The sequence below is a fragment of the Ammospiza caudacuta genome, chromosome 1, assembly GCF_027887145.1.
Source record: "Ammospiza caudacuta isolate bAmmCau1 chromosome 1, bAmmCau1.pri, whole genome shotgun sequence".
Lineage (NCBI taxonomy): Eukaryota > Metazoa > Chordata > Aves > Passeriformes > Passerellidae > Ammospiza > Ammospiza caudacuta.
Window position 1 is genome coordinate 48,745,020 of NC_080593.1, and position 25,071 is coordinate 48,770,090.

At 39.6% G+C, this 25,071-nt stretch overlaps 1 protein-coding gene across 1 annotated transcript in view; it reads left to right on the forward strand.

The window, feature by feature from the left end:
* The window catches only part of TRANK1 (tetratricopeptide repeat and ankyrin repeat containing 1), a 42,407-nt gene extending 18,180 nt beyond the window's left edge, over positions 1-24,227 (forward strand). The window contains exons 12-23 of the mRNA XM_058805829.1: positions 595-3,471; positions 4,048-4,247; positions 4,722-4,859; positions 7,765-7,905; positions 8,594-8,750; positions 9,609-9,697; positions 13,654-13,757; positions 15,376-15,508; positions 16,354-16,499; positions 17,706-20,794; positions 22,365-22,466; positions 23,406-24,227. Of these exons, the coding sequence (XP_058661812.1) occupies positions 595-3,471; positions 4,048-4,247; positions 4,722-4,859; positions 7,765-7,905; positions 8,594-8,750; positions 9,609-9,697; positions 13,654-13,757; positions 15,376-15,508; positions 16,354-16,499; positions 17,706-20,794; positions 22,365-22,466; positions 23,406-23,518 (7,289 nt within the window). The 3' untranslated portion in view covers positions 23,519-24,227. The remainder of the gene's footprint in view (positions 1-594; positions 3,472-4,047; positions 4,248-4,721; positions 4,860-7,764; positions 7,906-8,593; positions 8,751-9,608; positions 9,698-13,653; positions 13,758-15,375; positions 15,509-16,353; positions 16,500-17,705; positions 20,795-22,364; positions 22,467-23,405) is intronic.
* The last annotated feature ends 844 nt before the right edge of the window (positions 24,228-25,071 follow it).

Genomic DNA, 25,071 nt, shown 5'->3' on the forward strand with positions numbered 1-25,071 from the left:
GGATGAAACCTAGAAAGCTGTTGAATATATATGTATTTTTTCCCCCCCACTGGGGAGGTAACTAATCTTATGTTGTAGGAAGTTGCTCCAGGGACCTCAAATACCAGGAAATAATTGGGATTTCCTGCAGGTTATTTTAGTAAAGCAAAGTTATCTGCAGCAGATTACTTTTGGGTGCCTTATTAAAGTGAACTAAATGACTTCAGAGCACTGTGTAGAGCTGCTGCTTGTCTGGATGACAGGGCACCAGTGTCCCTTGGGAAGCAGTCAGGGCTGATGTTGGAAAATGAACAAATCTGTCTGTACCCAGAGGTTAAAAAAGGAATGAAATTGACTGATGCTACGGGAATAATTGCAGCACTAGGAATTTCTAAAGCTTTGCTGCCTTTGTATTGTTTTTCCTGAAACTTGGGAAAGCTCAGTTTGAGCTGTTTCAGGTGAGCATGTTTTATAAACATGAAATGTAGATTTTGTTTTAAAAGCAACTGATTTTCATTTTCTAGCAGCAGGAAAAAAAAGTATTGAAATTGTTGGCATACAATGCAGACTTGTAAAGTGAGTTAGTTTATTTTCTGTTTGTTCTCTTACTTCCAGATGTCATTGGTTTAAACATCCTAAGTTATCTGCTTGACCTCTTTGCTTCAAGACCATCTGACTTTCCATATCTTAATCCGAACATACAAGATGACAATGGAAATACAGTGATGCATATTGTTTTCCAGAGAGGATTTTCAAAGCAGACTAAGAGAATAGTGGAGTTACTGGCAAAATTTGACATTAACTTCAACATAAAAAACAAATCAGGAAGAGATGTGATGCACAGAATTAAGAAGAGAGATCCACTGCTAGAAGCCTGGAATATTGCCACGCAGGAGAAAAAGAGGCACCGCCAAGACAGAGCAGGGCAGTTGGTTAAAGCATCTAAACCCATTCCAGCCTCTGAGATTTCACAGTCAAAGAGCACGGGGCGTTCTTCATCTGGGTTCTCATTAAAGGCACCATCTGGCAACGCAGTGCATAATGATTTAAAAACCCCATGTTCCATGAAAACAAAAAGGGGTCAGTTGGCAAAGCAGGAAACAGAAGGAATAAACAGCCCCTTAACACTGCAGGAAAGTCTAGTGCAGGCAATCACAGCTTTAATTCAGCAACTGAAAGTGAGCGACACCCTGAAAAAGGATCATCCTCTGGTGCAAAAGCCATCTTCAGCCCAGACTAACTCGGAAGAGGGAAGGAGTTTCTTGCAACCTTTTGGAAGCATAGCTCATCCTGAAAGAAAAGGGGATGACTGGGAGAAAAAGAAGGGAGCAGGGGAATTAAGTATGGCCCTGCCTAATGGAGACAAGGAAGAACTAGAGGAAGAAAAGGGGAAGAGTCTGGATATTGAGGCACATGTGCAGGAGTTTGATAACATGACTTGGGAAATAGAGTGCACTCCTGAAATGCTAAAGACTTTGAGCAGTAAAGCAGTGCCTCATTATCTGAAAACTAAAACCATCATGACAATTAAGCGCCTTGGTAATGGGGAATGGTCTAGGGGCCTCCAGAAGCCACTGAAACACTTGAAAGCTGATATCCAGCTGTATGAGGCCAAACTGGGCAAAGGTGCAAGAATGCTATGGGAACTTGCCATTGACTTTTCTCCTCGTTGCAGTGAGAGTCCAGAAAAGATCATGGAGACAGAACAGACAAAAAGTCGTCTAGAAAAATCAGGTAGAGTTTACACAGAAATAATTAGAATTTGGGCCATTGTTCTTGACCACTGCAAGCTGAACCGTGCCTTAGAAAATATATGCATTTCCTACAACCGTGGCTTATCCTGCATTTTGAGGAAAAAGCTCAAGGGTATAAACGAAGGGCGTCAGAACCACAGTGTGACAACACAGAAGCGTGTTCCGCGTTGTTACATTGAAGACATGGAGGCAGAAAAATCAAAAGAACATACCATGCCTGAGTATTTCCCTCCAGCTAGTTCAGCAGAACTGGAATACAATATAATGAAATTTCACAGCTTCAGCACTAACATGGCACTTAACATTATAAATGATGTGCAGTCTTCTGTTGATTACCCTTTCCGTGTTGGGGAGTTGGAGTACGCAGTGATTGATCTCAATCCAAAGCCTATGGAGCCAATCATTTTAATTGGGCGAAGTGGGACAGGGAAGACAACTTGCTGCTTGTATAGGCTTTGGAAGAAATTCTATTCATACTGGGAAAAATCCAGCTTGGCAGATGGACCTCTGTTGGAGAGGCAGACATGGCAGCAGAGGCAGTGCAGCGAGGTTGAAAAAGCTAGTTCAGAGAAGGAAGAGAGTGAACCAAAACACGAGAGCGATAATTCAAGTGAGGGGCAGGTGAGTGATGAGCACAACCAGGACAGCGAGGATGAAAAGGTTCCTGTGGGCACAGCTGGGGCAGAAATGAATTCATGTGGTGCCCATGAAGATGACCAAACGTGTAGTGCAGAAGCTTCAAACAGGCTGGAGCACCTGCACCAGATCTTCGTAACAAAAAATCCTGTCCTGTGCCGAGAAGTTCAGAAGAATTTCATTGAACTTAGCAAGTCTTCCAAGGTGACCAGTCACTTCAAACCTCTGGACCCAAACATTCACAGGATACAAGACATTAAAGATGAAAATTTTCCACTGTTTGTCACCTCCAAGCAGTTGTTGCTGTTACTAGATGCATCCATGCCTGACCCATTTTTTCCAAGAAATGAAGATGGAAGTCTTAAAAGAGCAATTGTTGGGTGGAGTCCTCAGGAAGACTTGGTTGTACCAAATTGGCAGGATGAGGATGAAGAAGGTAATCTTGAAGCAGAGCATGGTGATGATGGAGGAGCTGCAGATGCGTGCTCTAAGGAAAATGATCCTTGGACTTTTGTGACTTACAATGTATTTGCAAATGAAATATGGCCAAAAATGATAAAAGGTAAAAGCTTGTACAATCCAGCACTGGTTTGGAAAGAAATCAAATCATTTCTGAAAGGCTCTTTTGAGGCACTGAATTGCTTTGGAGGCAAGCTTACTGAGGAGCAGTACAAAAAGCTAGGCCGAAAGAGATCGCCAAACTTCACGGAAGACAGGAGTGAGATCTATTCCCTCTTCTGTCTTTATCAGCAGATACGATCACAGAGGGGTTACTTTGATGAAGAAGATTTGCTGTATAATTTATCTCAAAGACTTGCGAAGCTCAGGGAGCTGCCGTGGTCCATCCATGAGCTCTATGGCGATGAGATACAGGATTTCACGCAAGCTGAGCTAGCGCTGTTGATGAAATGCATCAATGACCCCAATGCCATGTTTCTGACCGGTGACACTGCCCAGAGCATCATGAAAGGAGTGGCTTTTCGTTTCAGTGACCTCAGGTCGCTGTTTCATTACGCAAGCAAGAGCTCTGTGAACAAGAAGCAGCATGTTAGGAAACCAAAAAGGATTTATCAGTTGTACCAGAACTACAGGTCCCATTCAGGTAGAGTAACAAATTTATGATCGGAGCCTGGGCTCTTCAGATGTCACTAATAATTTAAGTTTTCTGCTGGCCAGTTGAAAGCCAGTCTCTATGTGGCCTGTTTTTCAAAAAAATCAGATGGACAGCTTTTTCCGATATCAGTTCTGTTTTTTGACAGCTCAACTGTCAAAAATGAAAACCAAAAATGAATGTTTTCAAAATTGTAATTTTTTGAATTCTCATGCTTACTGGATGCTTTGGCTGTGTTTGAGAGAAAAATTAAGAAATTACCTTTCCCATTTCTATTGTCCTATTCTCCAAAGCACTAGATTTTGCAGCATTGGTGTGCTGCTTCTGCTTTTCTTTATTTTGTGAGAATGCTGCCAAGCCACTGTAGCATGTTTTCTGATCTTTAGAGGCCCAAGAATGGCATCCACTCAAATTGGCAGATACATAAATTGAAGCTTACAGCTTCAGCCTTCCCTGATCAGTGTTTTTGTCATATTTCTTGATTCCAAATTTCTAGCAGAAACTTTTAAAAGTGTGTTTGCAAGGACTTCAGGATGAAATTTAAAACCTGTATTCTGCTTTGTGCAGGTATTCTCCGTTTAGCATCTGGAGTGGTTGATTTGCTCCAGCATTATTTTCCGGAATCTTTTGATCGCCTTCCTCAGGACCGTGGTCTCTTTGATGGGCCAAAACCTATTGTCTTGGAGTCCTGCAGTGTTAGTGACCTGGCAATTCTGCTGAGGGGCAACAAAAGGAAAACACAACCCATAGAATTTGGAGCACATCAGGTTTGCTTTTCTTGGGCTTTCTGCAGATTCTGCCAGCTCTGTTGCTAAATAATAGTCTTGTATGAACTGCCCACAACTTTCTTTTTTAAGCCCTTGTCTCACTGATAAATTAGGCATTTCAAGCTTAGAAACCTTTATTGTGTTGGTTTCTGTTTCTTCTTAATACGTCTGCTTCTTTCTGTTCTTTTTTTGGTGTGAGGTATTGTGTGAGGTATTGTCTGACCTGTTTCTTTCTAGCTCCAAATTTTCTTACACCAAATCTAAAACTGTCTGCACATACCACGCATTTGTCAGTCTTCTAGTGGCAGCTTTGTGACCTTTTTTGTGGAGTGTGCTGAAATGTCTTTGTGAAATGTTGTCTAGTTTTTAGAAGGCTTTTGCATTATCATCATGTTGGTCTTTCTCTATGTAACTGTTACTTTTTTTTTTCCTTTTTGCTTTCTAATGTTTTTTTATAATGTATTTTATTTGCAGGTGGTATTAGTGGCAAATGAAACTGCAAAGGAGAAGATACCTGAGGAACTTAGTTTGGCACTTGTACTGACAATTTATGAAGCAAAGGGCTTGGAATTTGATGATGTCCTTCTTTACAACTTTTTCACAGATTCAGAGGTATTTAATTCTTATCCTTTTTCTGCATTTTTTCTGAAGTCCATCTTACTTGTGGTCTAATTGGTGGTTCAGCTGGAAAAGGATTCCCTTTTTGAAGATGAGTGGTTTCATCACAGTAGAAAACAGAGAGGTCATAGGTTTATTAATTGAGAATGTGTTTCCTTAAGTGCTGCATTTTCCTTTGGGTTTACTGTTAAAATTTAAGGGAGAGGGAGAACCTTGGGGTACACACCACGTTGCCCACACACACACACACACGCACACACACACACTCTTCTGCTGCACACCAGGACCACTCCTCTGACCCCAGCCAGGCAAGTATTCAAAGTATTCCTTACTGACCATGCCTGCAGAGACTCCATGTACCCATGACTGAGTTACTCTGTGATTAAACATTCAGTGTGAACAGCCCTGTTGCAGATGTCCTCTGCCTCTGCCCCTCAAAACAATGTCTCATGTGGTTTTCAGCAAATGAAAACCACAGGAAAACTGAGGGCAGCTTACTGGTGGCCCTTCACAGAGGTTAGTGAATGTTATGTGATGAGGGCAGAAAGAAGGAGCTTGAGGTAAATACTGGCTGTCATGGTAGATTTCTCAAAGTTGATTTGTTTCTGGTGATGCAAGTTGTAATCAGGAAAACAGCAAGCCATTTATTAGGATTTAGAGAAGCAGTTTAGCAGAGTTGAGTTGTGTAGAGCATTTTAGCTCAGACTAATGTGTGTCAGGCCTGGAGAACTGTTTTCATACAATTCTTCCGTGTTTCTGTGAGTCATGAGTAATTGAGTTGATTTGAGCAGCTAAACAAGCAGGCAAGAAAGCAGCTCACCCTGAGGTTTTCTAATTTAGAAAAGCTGAATCTCTGAACCGTTGTAAACACAGCAGTGTGGCTGTGTGCACTTCGTAAAGTGTTGGGTTTTCTTTTTATTTGTCTTGAAAATGAGATTTAAGAAGAGTCTTGTTTCAGGAAGCAGATGTGAGTGAAAAATCTAGAAGGCAAAAAAGCCAGGCCCCCAAAACACAGCAAACTCTTGAACAAACTGATACCTTTGGCTGCTTATCATGTTACAATCTATGACAGGCTTAAGAATATCTTAATTGATGATTTTTTGAAATCTTACCTTCAAAATACATTTTGCAGGAAAGGTTTCCTGCTTTTTTCCCCCATGAGAAGACAGTTAACTTGTTTTGTGTTGCTGAAAGCTCAGAAATATATAAACTGTAAAAATGGTTTTTGAGCCTTATTATGAGTATTTTTCATGTTGTGCCAGAAACTTGGCAGTATTTAATCACATTTCAATTAAATGGAATTTTCAATACCAAAAGGGGAAAAGGAACATCGCTTAGAATATAGTCATGATTTTAAGGTTATTATTTTTGCAGGGGATCAGGAGCCTGCAGAGCAGTGTGATCAGGAGCTGACATTTCCTGCGTGGCATGAGAGTGCACAGCACTGATCTGCTGCCACACTTAAATTACAGTTAGGAGTGCCTGTGCATATTTATAGACACCCTTCACATGTCTCTGTGTTGGAGTCCAATATTTTCTGACCACGCTTTTTTAGACTTTCCCCATGAGTGGGCTTTTTTTGCTCACCTCTGAGTGTTCTTACAAGAGGAGGTGTTGGCAGGTGCCATTCCACCCCCTGGCTGAGACCAGCACTAGCAGTTACTGGTGTTCAACACGAGGCTTAATACATTCATCACATGAATGACCAGCCAGATCTTTTCTGGGAACCCTGAGGATGAGAATATACGCCAGCATGGGATATGTGTGGGTCCAGCTCACTGAGCTTGTCAGTTTTCTAGAGTCAAGGAGACTTAGTGGCTGCCCTTCCTGACCTGCAGGCCAAGATCTCTCCAATGTGTTTTAGACAGTAGATTTTAGTATGACAAATAGCAGCTTGTGAGTGTTATGCCACCACCATTTACCTTTCATTCTGCCCCAAGCTGGCAGGGAGCTGCCTGCCCCAGCAATCAGCACACCTCCTCTCAGTGAGTTTGCCTGTTGTGGTATTGGGGGTTTGTAGGAGGATCCTTGTCCCTAGGACTAAAACTTGACCCTCCTTCATGGTGAAGGTAACCTGACTTCCTCCACATAGGGATCATTGTAAGGGTGTTTAGCTGAAAATGTATAGTCCACCCAAGGAGGTTTTCATGTTTAATATCAAATGACTTATTTGATATATGAAGCATTACATATGATGTGGATCTAGAAAAGTGCTATAGCAGCATCCTGAAATCCCAAGGCAAGCATAATATAACAATGGCAATATACATTGGAATCACAGTATAGATGTGACTCCCATTAGTGCTTGCTGTGCATACACACACACACACATATATATATATATATATATACACACACACATATATACATATATACTTATATACATATATATGTATATATGTATATTTGTATGTATATATTCCTATTGGCTTCTCCATCATGATGGTGGCCATCCCCAGTCCCTGAAAAGTAATATGAAGCTTGTAGCCAGCTCAAGCCAGTTGCACTCTAAAAGGTTTGTTTTTTCTTTGCTCCACAGATTTTCTGCAGTCTGTTGGGCTGAGGCACATCTTTGCTTTTGCTTTTGCCTGGGCAGCTCAGGAAGGTATAACTCTGTACTAGCTGTTTTAGGGAAGGTTGTTTATATGCCTTGATGACCATCTGGTACAGACAAGTATCTCAAGCAAAGGCTGTGTTGAGATGAAGTTCAGCTTTCTCATTGAAAATTGCTGATTATTCTTTACATTCTTCCCTGAGATAATTTTCTCCCCCAGTCTTCTCCTCTGAGCCTTCTTCCCTTGTAGGGATGAACAGGTCACACCATGCAATCTTACCTTGTGCATATGTAGGCAGTAGTAGTTAGTACATACAAATAAACCTTATTCTCTTGATATTTCAGGCTAGCAAAGAATGGAAGATAATTTCTTCTTATAGTCCTGATCCGGATGTGCAAGTGGGAAGCAACTTACTAATTGAGGTGCCATTAGAGGATGCCACTGGTATGCAGGAGAGGACTCCATTTAATGTAGAAATGTACAAGGTGAGTTTTTTGTAACATTAGGAATAGGAAGGAAAAATTAAATTCTTAAATCTTTAAAGTAGGGAAATTTCTTAAATCCTTTCATCCTGTTCCATGTTTATCAAGGTTGCTTTACCTTCCATAGTTGTTCACATTTGTATATTATAATATAGATATAATGTAATGTAATACATATAATACTGATTTTAAAAGATAAGAGATTGTTTGCAAATGTAATTTGATTAGAGAACAAAACCTGTGTCATAGACTTCTGGGTATATTTACAGAACAACTGTGGTTAAAGCAAATAGCAATTCAGCTTGAAAATATTCATTATTCCTATAGTCTGGTTTCTGATTGGTGTCACTACCTTGAAATTAAGGAAGTTGTTTAGAATCTGGTGAGTCAGATATTTGCAGAATTGTATGGTAAATTAATAGTTATATGTGCAAGTGATTAGAAGGAAAATAGCCTGTCATTCCTGCAGCTGATTTGTAGTACTAGTTGCTTAGAAGTTGGATGGATAATTTATGTAATTGGAGTCTCATATTTAATATTTAGACTTGCTTACTTAAAAGCACTTTCTTACTTGTTATTCATTCTGTATCAATTCTCTGTTTTCTTATAGCTGCAAAGTATGTTTCTTTCTAACAATTTAGCTCATCTAGCATTTCATTTATTTAATTCAATTTTTTTTGTTCTGCTTCAGATGCTGAATGGAGAACTCAAGCAATTGTATACTGCAATTACAAGAGCCAGAGTCAATCTTTGGATCTTTGATGAAGACCGTGATAAACGGGCTCCAGCTTTTAAGTATTTCATCAAAAGAAAATTTGTTAAGGTTGTCAAAACAGATGAAAAGAAAGGTAAAGTTGTCCTAAAACTTTCTTAAAAGATTGTCAGACAGTTCAAAACTCATGTTTTCTGCTTTTAGGCTGTGTAATAAAGAAGGGTAAATGCCTTGGTCCTTTTAATAGTATGCATTGATAACTGCCCTTGCAAATTTCCACTTATTTCAGTGGGTCTTAATTCTTTTGTCTCTAAAGATCAGTTGAATATGCTAAAGTATAACTTTATTGCTAATTCACTAGTTTTAGGTTTTCTTGCTGTCACAGGAGAGTCAGTGATCCCTTAGACAGATCTGATCTTGTAATTAGTTTATTGAGTTCTAACCAGTACATTCAGATATGTAAAATACTCAGTAAGTATGGATGGATTGGTGGTCAATACTCTACTTTTTACATAAGCTTTCTATACTTATATTAAATATTACACACATGCAAAAATGTCGTTTACCAGCCCATTGATGTCTGGTGTTGGGTAAGAGATCCCTCAGCCTCGAGGGGTGACCTTAAGAGGTGTTTCTACATAAAGAGAGATCAGGTCACTGCTAAGCCACTTACTGTGGAGAGAGCTCAATGGACCCTGATGGCTGCAGATATTTATAGCTTAAAGTGGTCAATTTGTAGTCAGATTTTCTGCTGTGTTAATGCATTTTTGGCCACTTAGCAGGCCAGTCTCCAGCCAAGCTCTGGGAATTGTTGCATTCTCACTGGTAGCTTCACACAACAGTATTACCACGCTTGACTCATAGTTGCCATTACTGGTGTAAGCACAAACATAGAGCTTGGAACATTGTGAGATAATGCTTAGTTTTGGTACATGATAAGTGGTTTCTGTGGTTTATCCATTCTAACATAAAATGGTCACCCCTGCCCTTGTAGACTTAGATGACAGCATGTTTGCTAAAACTTCAACTCCGGAAGAATGGATTGCACAGGGAGACTACTATGCCAAACACCAGTTCTGGGAGGTAGGAACATATGTTTATCTAAAATAAGGATTCTTGCTTATTCTGAAACCTTTTTTTTTCTCTGTATCTATAAAACTATCTGTAAACCTTCAGTTGCTGTGTAGCAGTCTGCCTTAGTTTGTGGTTTGTAGCTATGTGTCTGCTTGTAAATGACTTACAAGAAGTGAGCAGGGAGAGCAAGCCTTTTTTTGTAATCTTCAATTCACTGCCCAGAAATTTGCAGTCTCATGAGGGAAATACATTTTAATGCACACAAATGAGAGACAGTTGGAAAAACAATTATTAGCATCCATCAGAATTGACTGATATGCGTGAATCTAAACCGCGTTCTTGACAGTATCATTACACATACTGTAGAAAAATGAAAGCATTTCTTGGAAGTGTATTAATTTGGGTAGGAAAATGATGGTTTCATTCCCTTGGTGTTTAAAAAACATAGAGATTTTACAGTCTTTTGTTTCCTAGCTTCTTAGTTAATGCAGTCCAGATATGGGATGACAGTTGATGGCATCAAAGCAGAACTCAGCCATGATGACAACATCAATGAAATGTTCTACAGGGAAATAAGGGATGTATCTAGATCAAATGCTTTTGTCCTTCTGGGTGATTTTAACTTCCCAGATATTAACTGAGAAAATCATATAGTGGACACAAACAGGTCTAGGAAATTACTGGAGCATGTTGAAGAAAACATCTGGGTGCAGGTACTAGGGGAGCTGACTAGGGAAAGGTGACCTCCTAATAAACAGAGAGGCATTTGTGAGTGAAGTGGGGATTCATGTCTTGGTCACAGTGACCACAATGTAATGGAGTTTCAAGTTGATGACTGTAGAAGAAAAAGTCCTGCATACCTTTGACCCTGGATATGGGGAGAGCAGCTAATTAGTAAGGTCCCTTGGGAATTCATGAATGACAGACACTTTTTAAGGGCTATCTCTGAAGCGTGCAGAAGCAGGAAATTCCAAAGGGTCAGAAGTCAAGCAAGTGGGGCAGAATCTGGCTTGACTGAACAGGCATTTTCTTCTTGAACTTAGGGGAAAAGGGAAAGTGTGTGAACATTGGTGACACAGGAGGACAGCAGAGATGCTCTTTGTCACTGCAGGGAGAAAATTCATGTGGCCAAAGCTCAAGTAGAGTTCAAGCTATCCAGCACTGTGAAGGATAACAAAAAGGTCATTTTAAAACGCATTAACAGCAAAAGAAGGATTGGACGTAACATCAGTCCATTACTTGATAAGGTCATTTACCTCACAAACAGGGACATAGGCAAAGCGGAGACATTTAATGCCTTCTTCACCTCTGTCTTTAACACTGATGATGGGCTGGAAGACTTGGAGAATGATAAACTCCCAGCTAACTCTGCACTGCTGCTGCAGCTGGATTTACATAAATCTATTGGGCTTGATGGGATTCATTCCAGGTACCGAATGAGCTGGCCCATTTTATTGTGGGGTCCCTTTCCATTATTTTTCAAAGGTCTGGGGAGTCTGGAGAGGTCCCAGTCAATTGGAAGCTGGTAAATGTCCCAGTTTTCAAGAAGGGTAGAAAAGAAGACCCTGGTAATTATAGGCCTTTCGTCTCTCTTTGGTGCCTGGTAAAATTATGGAGAAGGTTATTCTGGGAGTTACTGAAAATAACATTTGAGTGACAATGCAGTCATTAGTCATAGGCAGCATAGGTTCACTATAGGAAAGTCCTACTTAACCGACTTAATTTCCTTTTATGACAAGGTCACTCATCTATTTGACCAAGAGAAGCCAGTAGATGTGGTATAATTGGGTTTTAGCAAAGATTTTAATAGTTTCTCTCACAGTCTCTTTATTCTGGATAGAATGCAGGACACAGCTAGACAAGTCCATAATACATTAGGTGAGAAACTGGTTGTCAAGCCACGTTTCAAAGAGTTACAGTAAATGGGGTTACATCAGCTGGTGGCCCATTGGGGCCAGCCTAGTTGGATTCCCCAGTGCTCAATTTATGGGCAAGTGCTCTTCAATGTTTTTATATATAATTTGGACACTGGAAAGGAGCGTACATTAAACATGTTTGCAGCAATACTAAACCTGGAGGACACTAAATTGGGAGGAGCTGTTGATTCCCTCAAGGGTTGAGAGGTCCTGCAGAGAGGCCTTGATAACCGAGTGGGCTGTTGCAAACTGTATGAGATTTAACAAGGGCACATGCCAGATTCTGCACCTAGGGTGGAGTACTCCTGGTTATACATTCAAATTAGGGAATGAGAGGCTGGAGAGCAGCCCCATGAAAGGAGATGTGGGAGTTTGGGTGGATGGCAAGTTGAAGAAGAGCCAGCAGTGTGCCTCGACAACCAAAAAGGCAGATGGTGTCCTGGGTGCATGAAATACAGCATTGTGAGCCAGTCAAAGGAGGTGATTGTCCTGCTCCGCTCTGTGCCGGTGCAGACTTGCCTGGAGTAGTTTTGGACTACTCACTTCTGTGCAGTTTTGGGCACCACAATATAAGAAGGGCAACAGACTATTAGAGTGTGTCCAGAGGAAGGTGACCAAGATGATGAAAAGTCATAGAATCATAGAATGGTCTGTTCAAAATAGTTTTGAAGAGACCTCAAGGCTCATCCAGTCCCAGCCCTCCTGCCATTACCATGGGCAGCTCTAGAGGATGTGTCTTAAGACGAGCAGCTGAAGTCTCTTGTCTTGTTCAGCTTGGAGAAGAGATGGCTGAGGGGTAACCTCATCACAGTCTACAGCTTCCTCAAAGGGAGGTCCTGATCTCCTCTCCCTGGTTACCAGTGATAGGACATGGGGAAATGGAATGAAGTTGGATCAGAAGAAGGTCAGATTGGACATAGAAAAGGCTCTGGACTGAGAAAGTGGTCTGCCCCAGGCACCCCAGGAAAGTAGCCATGGCATCAAGCCATGAGTTTAGGGTTAAAGGAGCATCTGGATGACATTCTCAGTCATGTGGGGTTGTTTTAGGTAGTCCTGAAGAGAGCAGTAAGTTTGCCTCTATTATCCTTATAAGTCCCTTTCAATTTGAGATGTTCTGTGATTCTATGAAATAAAAATTCAGATACTTTTTTGAGATCACGGCAGAGGGAAAGCTTCTGTATTTTGCAGGTAACAACATAAAATTCTTTGAAGAGAAAATTAGCATTTATAACAAGGCAAAAACCCAAAGTAATCAGTTGCCACTATACAGATAGTCTTTATCTCCCCTTGAAAATAAAAGGCAGTTTTCTAAATGGGCAGAAAAGAGTTGAGAAAAAAAAAACCCACACAGCTAAAAAAATATAAATCTTGAAATCTGAAATGTATTAGCTATATTATCTGCAAATCTGTTTTCTTTATAACGCTGATCTTTGCTAATCAGTGCTGCCTTAAGATGACATTATCTGGTGACTTTGGCAGTTCCAAGGGTGGCTTGCAGTGTGCAATTTCTGAACAGAAGCAACACTAAATTAATGGCTAGAGTAAAGAAATCATGGTGTTGCAGAATAAGCAGGGTGATAATGAAAAAAACCTTGCTAGGAGCATGGTAGCTCTCAGTGTTTCTGTTTAGTTTTCACAGAAAGAGCCTGGTATGATAAAAGCATTGAGTAAATGTTCCTTGCTTTTCGATTTCACTTTACACGCATTGGTCTTCCTCGCTTTTTGTAATATGTTGTAGATGCCTGGTGACTTACCAGTTAATGGTTAAGGCTGTCATTCAGATTGCATATGCTGTTTGTTCTATCAGCTTACCAGGAATTCTGCTTTCCATGTAATATTGTAATTATTATTCTAATTTTGGTAGTTGCACATAAAGCTTTTCTTTTTGCCCTAAAATTATACTACAATGTTTTACCTTTTCCTTTTTCCAGGCATCCTGCCAATCTTTCTGCTTTCCATTCCAGTGACTGTAAAATTAAGTATTGCTTTTATGTGATAAGCCATGGGCTGGATGCACATCTGTGAATGCTGTATGTGATTTCACCCCAGGTGGCTGCCAAATGTTACCAAAAGGGAGGAGCAGCTGAGAAGTCAAAGCTGGCCCTGACACACAACGCTGTTCTCAAAGTGCATGCAAAGAAAAGCAGCCCAAGGTAGGGTATCAGTGCAGCTGAGTGAGTGTCACTTCATGGTGCAGAGGGTGAGAGTCACACCACAGCTGTGGGACCTGACCAGAGACGCTGGAGGACAGTGCAGGAGGAGAACAGTGCAAACTTTATGTGCTTGTGGTTGGCAAAAGAGATTTAAGGAGTTGGAAGGTCTAGCACTACAAGATCCAGGGCACTGCTCCCTCTAGGGAGCAGTGGAAGGGCTGCCCAAATGAAATTGGCCCTTGCAAGGGCTTACTGGTTCTGTGAAAGAAAAGCAGCAGGATTTGCATTACATCAAGAGGCTTTACAACCATAGATATAGATAGGAGAACATATGTCATCAGTGCTGCTGATGGCAACTTACTTTGTTGAGTGAATGTGGTAATCCCCACTGCATGTTCACTCAGCAAAGGAGAGGGAATGGTGGTGTGCATTGTGGAAAAAAAGCTGCTAGGAAAAAGTGAGTTTTGGAGTAAAATTAATGTTACAGTCATCTTAAACTAAACAAGCAGGACCAGATCTGAACCAAAGGACAGTTTTGAAGGAACAGATTTTGAGATGAATCATATAGTTCATGATTTCGGCTGAGTAAAATAGCTCGAGTTTGACAGGGGAGAGAGTTTGCAGTTTCTCGAAGAGGCTTGGGAACTCTTTGGGACTCATCTCAAATAAGGCAGGGAAAAACGTAATGGAGAAAGATCTAAACCTAAGTGAATCAGTTCCTGTTCATGTTCTGGGAGACCAGAAACTAGCAATGATAGCAGCAGGGGAAAGGAATGACGAGATCAGAGGAAGCTGGCACACAAGGGAGAAGAGGGAAGGTCTGAAGAAAAGCTATTACTGGAGTTATTTGAGATTTTATCTTGTTTGATTACCTGCTTTATGTTAGTGGCCCTGGTTAGAAGCATAAGGATGCTCACAAAATTTCATGATTATAGTGAAATTGTTGATGGGACTGATAAAACTTTTTCTCAATTCACTGTGCTTGTCAAAAGCTGGCATAAAATTTGAGAAGGAATTTGGTGTATTAGAATATGTTGACAGAACATATGTAACGATGAAGCTGCCAAAGTTGTATTCTTTTTTTAATAGAGGTATTAATGCTGGTGTAAAAAGCTTAAGTAAGATTTTCATGTGTTCTTTATGAAATGCTCTGTACAGTTTTGATTCTCCAGGCTTGAGAATTTTGAAATCAGTCTAGTTTATGCTGCAGTGATACCTGGGAGGCTGGGATTGTTTGGTCAGACAGAACAAAGGCTGAGAACACATTTGCTTGTGTCTCTAATGACATTGGTGCTAAAGAGCAGAAAGGAGACAGCAAGTTAAGGAAAGAGAAGCAGTACAGAATCACAATAATACAGTACAGTGTATATTACAGTATAGTAATATATTAGTTTAAAAAAAAACCTCAATCTTTTGACTGTCAGAGCTATCATATTTTGGAACAGACTTCTGGACAGAGCAGTGTCAGCACAAAATATAATTAATTGTAAGATCATAACTCATCAGGTAATGTATTAAGAGTATTGTGTCATGTCAGTGTTGGTTGGATTCAGTGACAGCTCACATGATCCTAAATTTAATTTGGATGTTAGTGGTAATTTTCTCTTACTTCTTACAGGGAAAAACAGATGGAATATATGACTTTGGCTAAAACTTACTTGGAATGTGGAGAACCAAAGCTATCACTAAAATGTCTGATTCAATCAAAGGAGTTCCGTCTTTGTGCAGAATTGTGTAAAAAATTAGGAAAGGTATTAAATCCTCACCATATCACTTTCCTTTTCCTACAGAATTTTTACCTCTCATATTACTCATGAAGTAATAGTATCTTTTCGTGTCATGGTAATAGCAAAACAAACAAGCTCTTTAAGCTGGGTTGTTCAAGAGGAGTTATTTGTCAGAGAATAGGCAGAAAAGAAATGAAGGGGAGCATGATGCAATTATGCAGGCTGGCTTTATTTCTTTGGCTTTCCTCAAATGTTATTATCAGTCATTTGCAGTCAAAAATTAGTGAATGACTGATGTAATGAAACTTAAGCCGTTGCTTCATTCAGTACTCTGATGATACTGAAACTTCATTGATAACAGCCATTAAAACTTGGAAGGGTTAAAGTAGCGTGCTAACAATACATAATATTTTTATTTTCAGTGTATTTCCACTAAAAGAATATAAAGTGGTTGTTCCCAAATATTTGAAATTTGAGATGTAATGTTAGTGTTCTCTTTCTGCAACCATAGCTGTTTTAATTTAATACTATTCATTCTGAAAAATCTGTAAATCAGCAGAAGCATGTGTAGTGTTTTCTCACAACAGGCAGAGCTGGGTGGGTAAATTATTTTGAAAACCTTATATAATACCTTTCATTTTATACTCTAGTTTTTCAGACACAAATATTTTGAAGTTTTTTTACACAATCTCTTCAGTTTTAGTGATGGTTACTTTAATATCTATTTGATTTTATTCAGATACTTTAATTGCATTTTATTAAAGTGTACTTCTTTATGAGACACATGATGGAATTACAAGATTTATTCCATGCATGTAGTTTTGACTGTTTACAGCACTTCAGTTTCATTATTGACTTCTGCATTGCAGATGAAAGATGCTGCAGTTTACTATCAGAAAAGCCAGTGCTACAGAGAAGCATCTGAATGTTATGAACTAATTGAGGAGTTTGATCTGGCCATTAAAATGTATTGTCAGGAAGAACTCTATGAAGAAGCAGCAAAGGCAGTTGAAAGGTATGTCTTGCAAGATGGTATTGGAATATAAATCTCTTTTGCATTTCCAAATTTCATATAATACAGATGGTTCACTGAAAAATTTTCAGACGGGTTTTGTCTACTGACTTTGTTTACATTACCTTTAGTAATGGTAACTGCTTTTTTGAATGATTAAAGCTTCTTTAATTGTTCAATCAAAACATTCAAGAATTAAAGTCACTTTACCAACAAAAAAGTTTTTAAATAATCCCTCCCAAAACATTAATGGAAATTTATCAGCGTAGACAAAAAAGTCTGCATTACTACATTTATCATGAAAAAGATGATAACAAAAAGCTGATGATAATTTACTCATCCAACAGGAAAAGGTTACTCATTCTCAGCATTCAGGAGAGAATATTTCACAAAACTGGCTTAGGGGATACATCAATAATTTTACATCAGCCATTAGTAATTAATTACTGAATATTCTTAAGTACATGTTACAAAAGATGCAGCCAGGTGTTTTGCTCAGACGCTCAATAAGCTACAAAGTATATACAGATACATACAGCAGGCTTGAAAGAATTATCTCTAAACTGACAAGTTTATGTAAATTTTACAGAATGTTCTATATATTGACCCTTGGCGGATTCACTGAAATTAAATTTTTTTATAAATAGAAGATTAATGCTTATAACATGTGTTAAAATTATTTGTACATTGATTTGACAGAGTGGAGAATGCTTCACTAATGCTGTAAACCTTGTGATCTTGTTTGTACCAAAAGTTTTAATACTCTTGATTCTGACAGCCTCAAATAATTTTAACGCGTTTTATTAGCATTAATCTTCTATTTATAAAAAAATCATATTTTTTTATAAATAGAAGATTAATGTTATTAAAATGTGTTAAAATTATTTGTATATTGATTTGACAATGTGGAGAATGCTTCACTAATGCTGTAAACCTTGTGATCCTGTTTGTACCAAAAGCTTTAATACTCTTGATTCTGACAGCCTCATGTTGTAATTAATTTCTTTCTGTAGATCTTTTAAGATGATGTGATCCTCTTTCACCTGGCAGGCATATCACATGAAACAGTATACCTTTTTGTACAGTAGGAAGGGTTTGTAGGGGAAGCTCTTTGTTTAATGGTTTTGTTGGGTTTTTTTTTTAATTGCTGTGCTTTTTGTGTCTAGATTTGTAATATGTGGCAGTAAATTGATGTATCTCTTATTTCAGATATGAAGATATGTTGAATGCAAAAGGACAAATGTCTTCCAAACTCTCCTGTACAGCAAATCAGCTGTATTTGGAAGCAGCTGCAAAGTACCTGAGTATGAACAGGACTGAGGAAATGATGCAAGTCCTCTCAAAACTGGATATAGAGGATCAGCTTGAGTTTCTGAAGTCTCGTGGATGTTTGCACCAAACAGCAGACTTACTGAAAAGGAAGGATCGCCAGGAGGAGGCTGCAAAGCTGATGAAGCAGCACGGTTTTGCCCTGGAAGCAGCCAACCTCACGGCTGTAAAAGAGTTCCGCGCATCGTGCTTACTTGCTGAGGCTCGTGCCAGACTGAGCCGCGGTTCAGAACCGCACCTAGGGAGCGTGGAGAGCATCCTCAGAGAAGCCCTTGAGCTTTGTGAGCAAACTGGGCAGAAGTCTGGCATTGCTGAGGCTGTGTTTTTGCAGGGAGCTCTGAAAGGAGACTTCTTGAAGCTGAGGGACGCATACGATCAGTTCCTGTCTCTGAATCATTCTGCTGGTGCAGTCGAAGCTCTGTTTGCGTTATGTCGCTGCAGCACTCGTGGCCAGGACATCCTGGACATCCTCTTCATGGCAACACGTGGCTTAATGGCTCTTCTGAGTCTTGTTAGTGGTCTGAAGAAAGCAGCCACCAATGCAGAGAAAGATATGGTGAAGTTATGCTTTGCCTATTTTGGGATTGTCCCAGCAGGTGACAGTTGCCAGGTGTCCCAAAATGAAGCTGAACCCATTATCAAGTTTTTGTTAGACAAGCAAAGTCTAAAAGAGAGGAAGGCAAAAGGTGATCTCTCAGTAAGCACAGAGAAAGTAAAATCAGCTTTGAAGCAGCACTTGTTAAGCAGGTTGTGCTTTATCACCAATGAGTTACTGAGCAAGAAGTACCCTGATATTTGTATGAAGTTCATTGCAGGATTGAACTGTGAAGATAAAACCTGTGAGGGTTACCACAGACCCTTGCTGCGTCGTGAAGCAAGGACAATATTTCAGTGTAAAATGCATCTGGTGGCAATAAATGGACTGTTGTTGGAAGCCACGTGCACTTTCCCTAAAGAGTTACTGAATCAGTGCAAAAGCTTTGAGGACATTTTGACTCCTGATGAAAATGCATCATGTAAAGCCCTCCTAGGAATGTTTTTTCCTAATCATTTTCATTTGAGAATACTGTCTGAGAACCCAAGAGCATGCAAAGAAATACTGCAATTCAGTAGTGTAATTTCCAAACCTTGTAGAGAGATGTTGAGGAAATACATCACATCTAAGTTTAATAACGAAAAGATTGCAGCCAGAAGAGAATCAACTGACTTGTGGCTAAGTGTCATGAAGGTCCTTATCTTATCTTCAGGATATCCTGAAGAATTTGAGAAACTTCTTTTTAGAGAAGAGGATAATTATAACAAAGAGCTAATGTTTGCTTTGGCAAAGGCAAAAAGTGCCCCAAGGAATAAAGGCCAGGAAGAAAAGACCAGAGGAATAGAGGGCAGACATGGTATGTTGCTGCCTGACAAGAATGCCGAAAATGCAGGAAGAACACACTTGTGCTTCATTCGGCTTCTTGAAAATTCACTTGAGCAATTCTATGTTCATAAGAACCCAGAAAACTGTAAAAGATTTTTTTTCCGTTTCATGAATGTCCTGATCAAGAAATGCACGAGATACCTGATTCCAAGCATAGGAAACACGGTGATGTTGCTGGAATTCCAGTATATTCTGTGTTGTGCTGTCCTCATGCGTCTCGCCAAGAACATTACTCTCTGCCTTCCAAAGAGTTACATCTCTCTCCTTCATTACTGGGAGTTTTTGTTCAAACACAAGGACCATTACAAAGAACTTAAAGACACATTTTCTATTATACAGGAGTACAGACCACAGGACACAAATGCAGCTGTGTACTATTTCAGATCTCATCTCTGTTATCTAGCAGAAGTCTTGTGTGGTGTTCATGGGAGGTTCAATGTCCTCCTGAATGCCTTCAGGAATCCCAACTGCATAACTTCAGGGGAGGCTGAGCGGACAGTAGTGCTGTGCTTGGTGATGTTACTGAATGCTGACCAGGTGCAGAGCTCTAAAGACAGATCCCTCTTACGGCGCCTCTTCCCTGAAATCAAGGCCATGCTGGAATCGATGAAAAAAGACACTCCCTCTGAAGTACCTGAAAGACTGCTGAGGGTCGTGGAGCAAGTGGGTGATGCTACACAGGTGAGAGAAGTTGCTGCAAGCCTGCAAGAGCTGCTGACAGAGCGAGATGAAGAGCACTTGGTTGACTGCCGCTGGAAGTGGGACACTTCCCCCTACGCTCAGGGGCATCCACCCATAAGGGGCATCCAGTACGAACACGTAAACCTTGACAGGTTTGTAACCTCTTTGTATGAAATGGAATATGCTGATGAGCTGGAAGAGGAATTTGAAGAGGTTCATTGCTTAGAGGACCAAAAGGATCCCCTGGAAGTCATTGCACTCAGCAAGCAACAGAAGCAAGAGCAGAAAGCATCAGCTCGACGCCAGCTGTATCGTGTGTTCCATTTAATTTCCCTGTGTGTGAAGTGGAAAAGGAAGGCCCGCTGCAGAGTTCATCCTGTTGCAACGAAAGAAGAGGAATTTTTATCAGTGATATTCAAAAGGGCAGATATTGACCAAACCCAGTGTGACCTCTGTGGGGTCAGATTCATGCAAAGCTCTGAGAACTATTTCGGCCGGTCAGAGAGCATGGAGTCAGACACTTCTGAGCCTCTGACACCAGCTGAGAGCAGTGGGGAAGAAAAGTTGCACGCAGAAGGAAATGCACTTTCTGTGGCCAGTGAGGCCTATATGGAGCACAGAAACACAGAAGAACACACAAATAAACATGCTGCCTACAGACACTATGCTGAGTTTTTCAGAACAAACATAGATCCAATAATATATGATGGACTGCAAGTAGTGGAGGCCATTACAGGAAGAGATTACACCCGAGACCATTTAGCGTATAAAGAAGGTTCCAACTTACGCCAGAGGAAAATCAAAGAGAATATTAAAAAAATTTCAGATGCAGTAGAGGAAATCTATGAGAAAAAAGCCTGGGCTAGAGGTAGGACCTTTCCAGTTTTCTTTATACAGTTTAATATGTCATTTTTTGGCCAAACTGCTAGACCTGGCAAAGCTTCATTTGAAAAATCTTAATGTGGTCAAGAGAAAGGTTTTTCCTGGTGTTTCAGGTAGCTGATGAAAAGAGGAACTGAGAGAGCTGGAAGTATTCAAAATACATTCTAAACTCTTCCAACTTAATGAATTATGTTGTAGAAGAAAAGTGAATAGTAGTGAATTTTTATAGATGGTAAAGTGAATTCTACATGGTCATGATGTACTATGTTCTCTGAACCTACACAGTTTTACAGCAACTTTGCAGTTTTACTGACCGGTCATCTTTACTAATTTTTTTATTGTTTCTACTGTTTCCTATTTACTTCTAGCCATAGTAATTTGGATATGCAGGGGTAGCCTGGTAGGAGTACTTGGAGTTTTTGACTAAGGATATCTCTGATTATTCTGCCCTTGAACTGATAATTTTGCTAGGGCTGAGCAAAAGTAGATACTTAACCACAAATCTGTGGTCGCTCACTCAAAGGCAACATTGGTATTAAAAAGTTTAGTAATTTATGGTGCTTGAGATGCACATTTTGATATTAGACTCCCCCCCCCCCCACCCCCTTATATGCTTAAAGCATTATTCTATGCTGATTTTTGCAAGCAAAATTGAATTAGTGAATGAGTGGCCTAGAAGCAAAATTGTTTAGTATACTTGCTTTGGGAAAGTGACAGCTTAAATCTTAACATTGTTACTGGCTTCACTGGTAGAAATCCACCAATCCTGTCAAGCTGTCATTTCGCCTTTGATGTCTGACAGTAGTGAAAAACTGTAGTACTTGATATGTTCATCAGCTCTGATCAGTGAAATATGTTAAATTTGTAACTAAATGTTAGGTTGTGCTCTTCACATGTAAGCTTTATCTTTACTCCTAGTGGAAAGTTGCACATATGGATGAAGTCCATAAAGTTTAGCTTATTGTTTACTTGACCTCTTGCTCAGTGAACCATGGTAGTGATGAATAAGATGGATATAGTAGGTTTAATTAGGTAATAATGGATTTCATGATGACAATTGCTCGATGAATGCTACCTTGTTATTCTACTCAGTGAAAATATATAGAGGGAAATTATTTTTTTCTGAGGCTACTTTTCCCTGTCTTTATAACAGGCATTTTTGAGGTTCTTAGTTGTGCAGTTCAGCAAAGACTGAACCATTTTAGGTCCATGTTTGACTTTGATTCGTATAATTTCAGAGAGAGAATGATCGTCAGGAACTTTATAACCCAAAAATAAAGTAGGATGTTTTCAGGATTCAGATGTAACTCAAAAGGGGCAGCACAAGGATGTAGAACTTCTGTTCTGATAGTGCTAGTAATGTTGATTAGAATGGGGAGTAATACACACATCATCTTCATCCACGTTAGTGAATTATCCTGGTGGTCATAACTTCTAGGTTTGCAGCATCCTCATCCCACATAGCTCTGTGTAACTTCATTTTGTGCTTGACTTTTAGCTGCAGTCCATTTCTCAGCTAAGTGTTCTCACAGAATGCTAACTGTGCTCCATTTCAGCTGAAGAAGTAATAACCAGACATGTCAAAAAATTGGTTGACACCCTTGACGACGCTCATAAGTGGCTGAAGCAAATGGACTCTCACAGGATGGCAGAAGAAGGTATGTTTTACATTTGCACAGCTTTTTGTGCCCACTGCTGCTCAGTAGTGGTCTCTAAGCATCACTTCAGTCTCCCACTCAGCAGCATTGTGGATATTCACTGACCTTTGAGAGGCACTCCCACGGGGGCACTCTGGAAAACATGAGGTAACCAGGCTTTCCCTCAGTGGCTCTTCAAAACAGAGCAGCTGGATGCAGGGTGGCCAGAGTGGAGCAAGACTTCTCCCTGGCCTTCAGTGGATCCCATCCTGATAAAGGATGCCTCTATTTGTTTCTTTTATTTTCACTTCCATTTCTCTTGGTTTCATACAAAAAAGTAGCATACATTGATGCAGTCTATTGCATCACAGATCTCTGAGGGCAAGTTTAAGACTTCATTGTGCCTCCCTTAATGTTCATGTTTAAACATATATTTAGGTGGTGGGATTGCAACAGTTGGCAGCAATGAAGTGGTTAGACTTACAAAATGGACTGTATGTAAAGCATTAAAGTAGCTCAATTTTAGAAAAAATTGGTTGTGATAAAGCCTTGGGTTGCCTCTCCCTATTCCAGCAGATACAGTTAATAGGAGAGGGTGTGCTCTTGTAGTCTCAAAAAGAACCTTATAGTATGTCTTGGAAGTCAGCAAGGAAATATAGTGTCTGCTAAAACTGAATCTTGAGACAGACTTCCTAGAAAACTCAAAGGAAATAACAATAGAAACAGATTTTCAGTGTGAAAATTAATTACTAGAGCAGCAAGTGGCTTAGTAGTCTCTGCTTCATTGCAGAGCTCTTAAGCACATCGTCATATTAATCTAAATGCTTCTCAAACATGATTATGCACATATGAAGTTATATTGCTGACATATAAAATAGCAGTGACATGGCTTGTTGTACTGTTAAGAGAAAAAGATGTTGGGGTTTTCCATTCTGCATTAATTTATTGTTTTTAATATAGGCTTGGTGCATGATAAAGACTTGGAAAATGAAGTGGAAGATGAAATAATGGCTTTTGAAGAACTTGTCCATAAAAAACTCCCAAGGAAAAAAGGAAGACGTGGGAAACTATAATTTGAAAAATTATTCCAGATGACTATTTTATCCTCTTAATAATCTATGTTTAGAATGAAAAAAAAAATTTAGAGGGGTGGGATCAGAAATCAGAAGAGTCTGAAGAAAAAGAGCAACTTATGCTGTGTTTTATTTTGGGCTTTTTTTATTGCTTGTATTGTGTCAGAATAATTACCTGTGTTATGATAATGTAATTGTTAAAACCTGTGACTGGACCAATTTCCTTTCAAACCTATGTGATAGCTTAAAAGTAACAAAAGCCAAAAAAACAAGCAAGTAGAAAAAAATGATAATGTTCTGATTTATCTCAGGGGTGTTTTTCCACTCAGTTGTTTTTTACTTCTTCCTTGCATCATCATTCTTCTGAGCTGGAATCCTCAGAAAAATAGATTGATAATTTCTCTGATTTTAAGAGTCTTGGCATGTTTAGAACTTTTTGAGTCTTCAGGTGAGATATTCACAGTATCCCTCTTTTCTATTTTTATAGACAAGAAATCTCTACAAACACATTCATATTTCTGACAGTGTATATTCTTCTAATTAAATAGGTATGAAAGCTAGAGGTTGTCTTTTATTTGATAAAGTTTTGATATAAACTTCTACCTGTACCTATTGAAAAAATGAATAATCCTAATTTTAAAGAATGTTACTCATTTTAAGTGCTTTGTAAGTTTTAATTATAAGAGGGGTTTTGATACATTTTTGTAATGTAAAATGTTTTTATAAAACCTGTAAAATTTTTAAAATCACTTGATCTTGTGTGAATTTTTGAATGCTTTCTGAAAGCCGCATGTGCGTGCATGAGTGAGATCTGTAAATTGGGTCCAGAGCGTTTCTTCATTCTGATGGAACCTCAGTGTGTCCAGGATACTGTAGTGTCCTGGTTTTGGCTGGGATAGAGTTAATTTTCCTCTCAGTGGGTGGTACAGAGCTGTGCATTTGAGTTTAGGATGAGAATAATGTTGACAGCACGCTGATGTTTTGGCTGTTGCTGAGCAGTGCTTACCGTAGGTCAGGGACTTTTCGGTTTCCCGGGCTCTGCTAGAGAGCAGGTGCACAAGAAGCTGAGAGGGAGCATGGCCAGGACAGCTGACCCCAGCTGGCCAAAGGGACATTCCACAGCCTAAAACATCTTCTCAGCACACAAACTGGGAGGAGGTGGGCAGGAGAGGCTGATCACTGCTGGGTAGGGGCTGAGCATCGGACGGGGCAGTGAGCAGTTGTGTTGTGCATCGCTGTTTTTCTTGGGTTTTATTCCACCCTCTCTTTTTTACCTCTTTTTTTTCATTGAAATTATTATTATTATTGTTATTGTCATTATTACTGCATTTGACTTAATTTCAGTTATTAAACTGTTCTTATCTCAGCCCACAGGTTTTACCTTTTCTTCTAATTCTCCTCCCCATCCCACAGGGAAGGTTGGAGGGTGAGTGAGCAGCTGCGTAGTAATTAGTTGCTGGCTGGGGTTAAACCACAACATGTAGTCTCCTTTAGTAACCTTTTCAATTAAAACACTTGTGTGTTAAACATAATTAGAATATTATTTAGTTGTT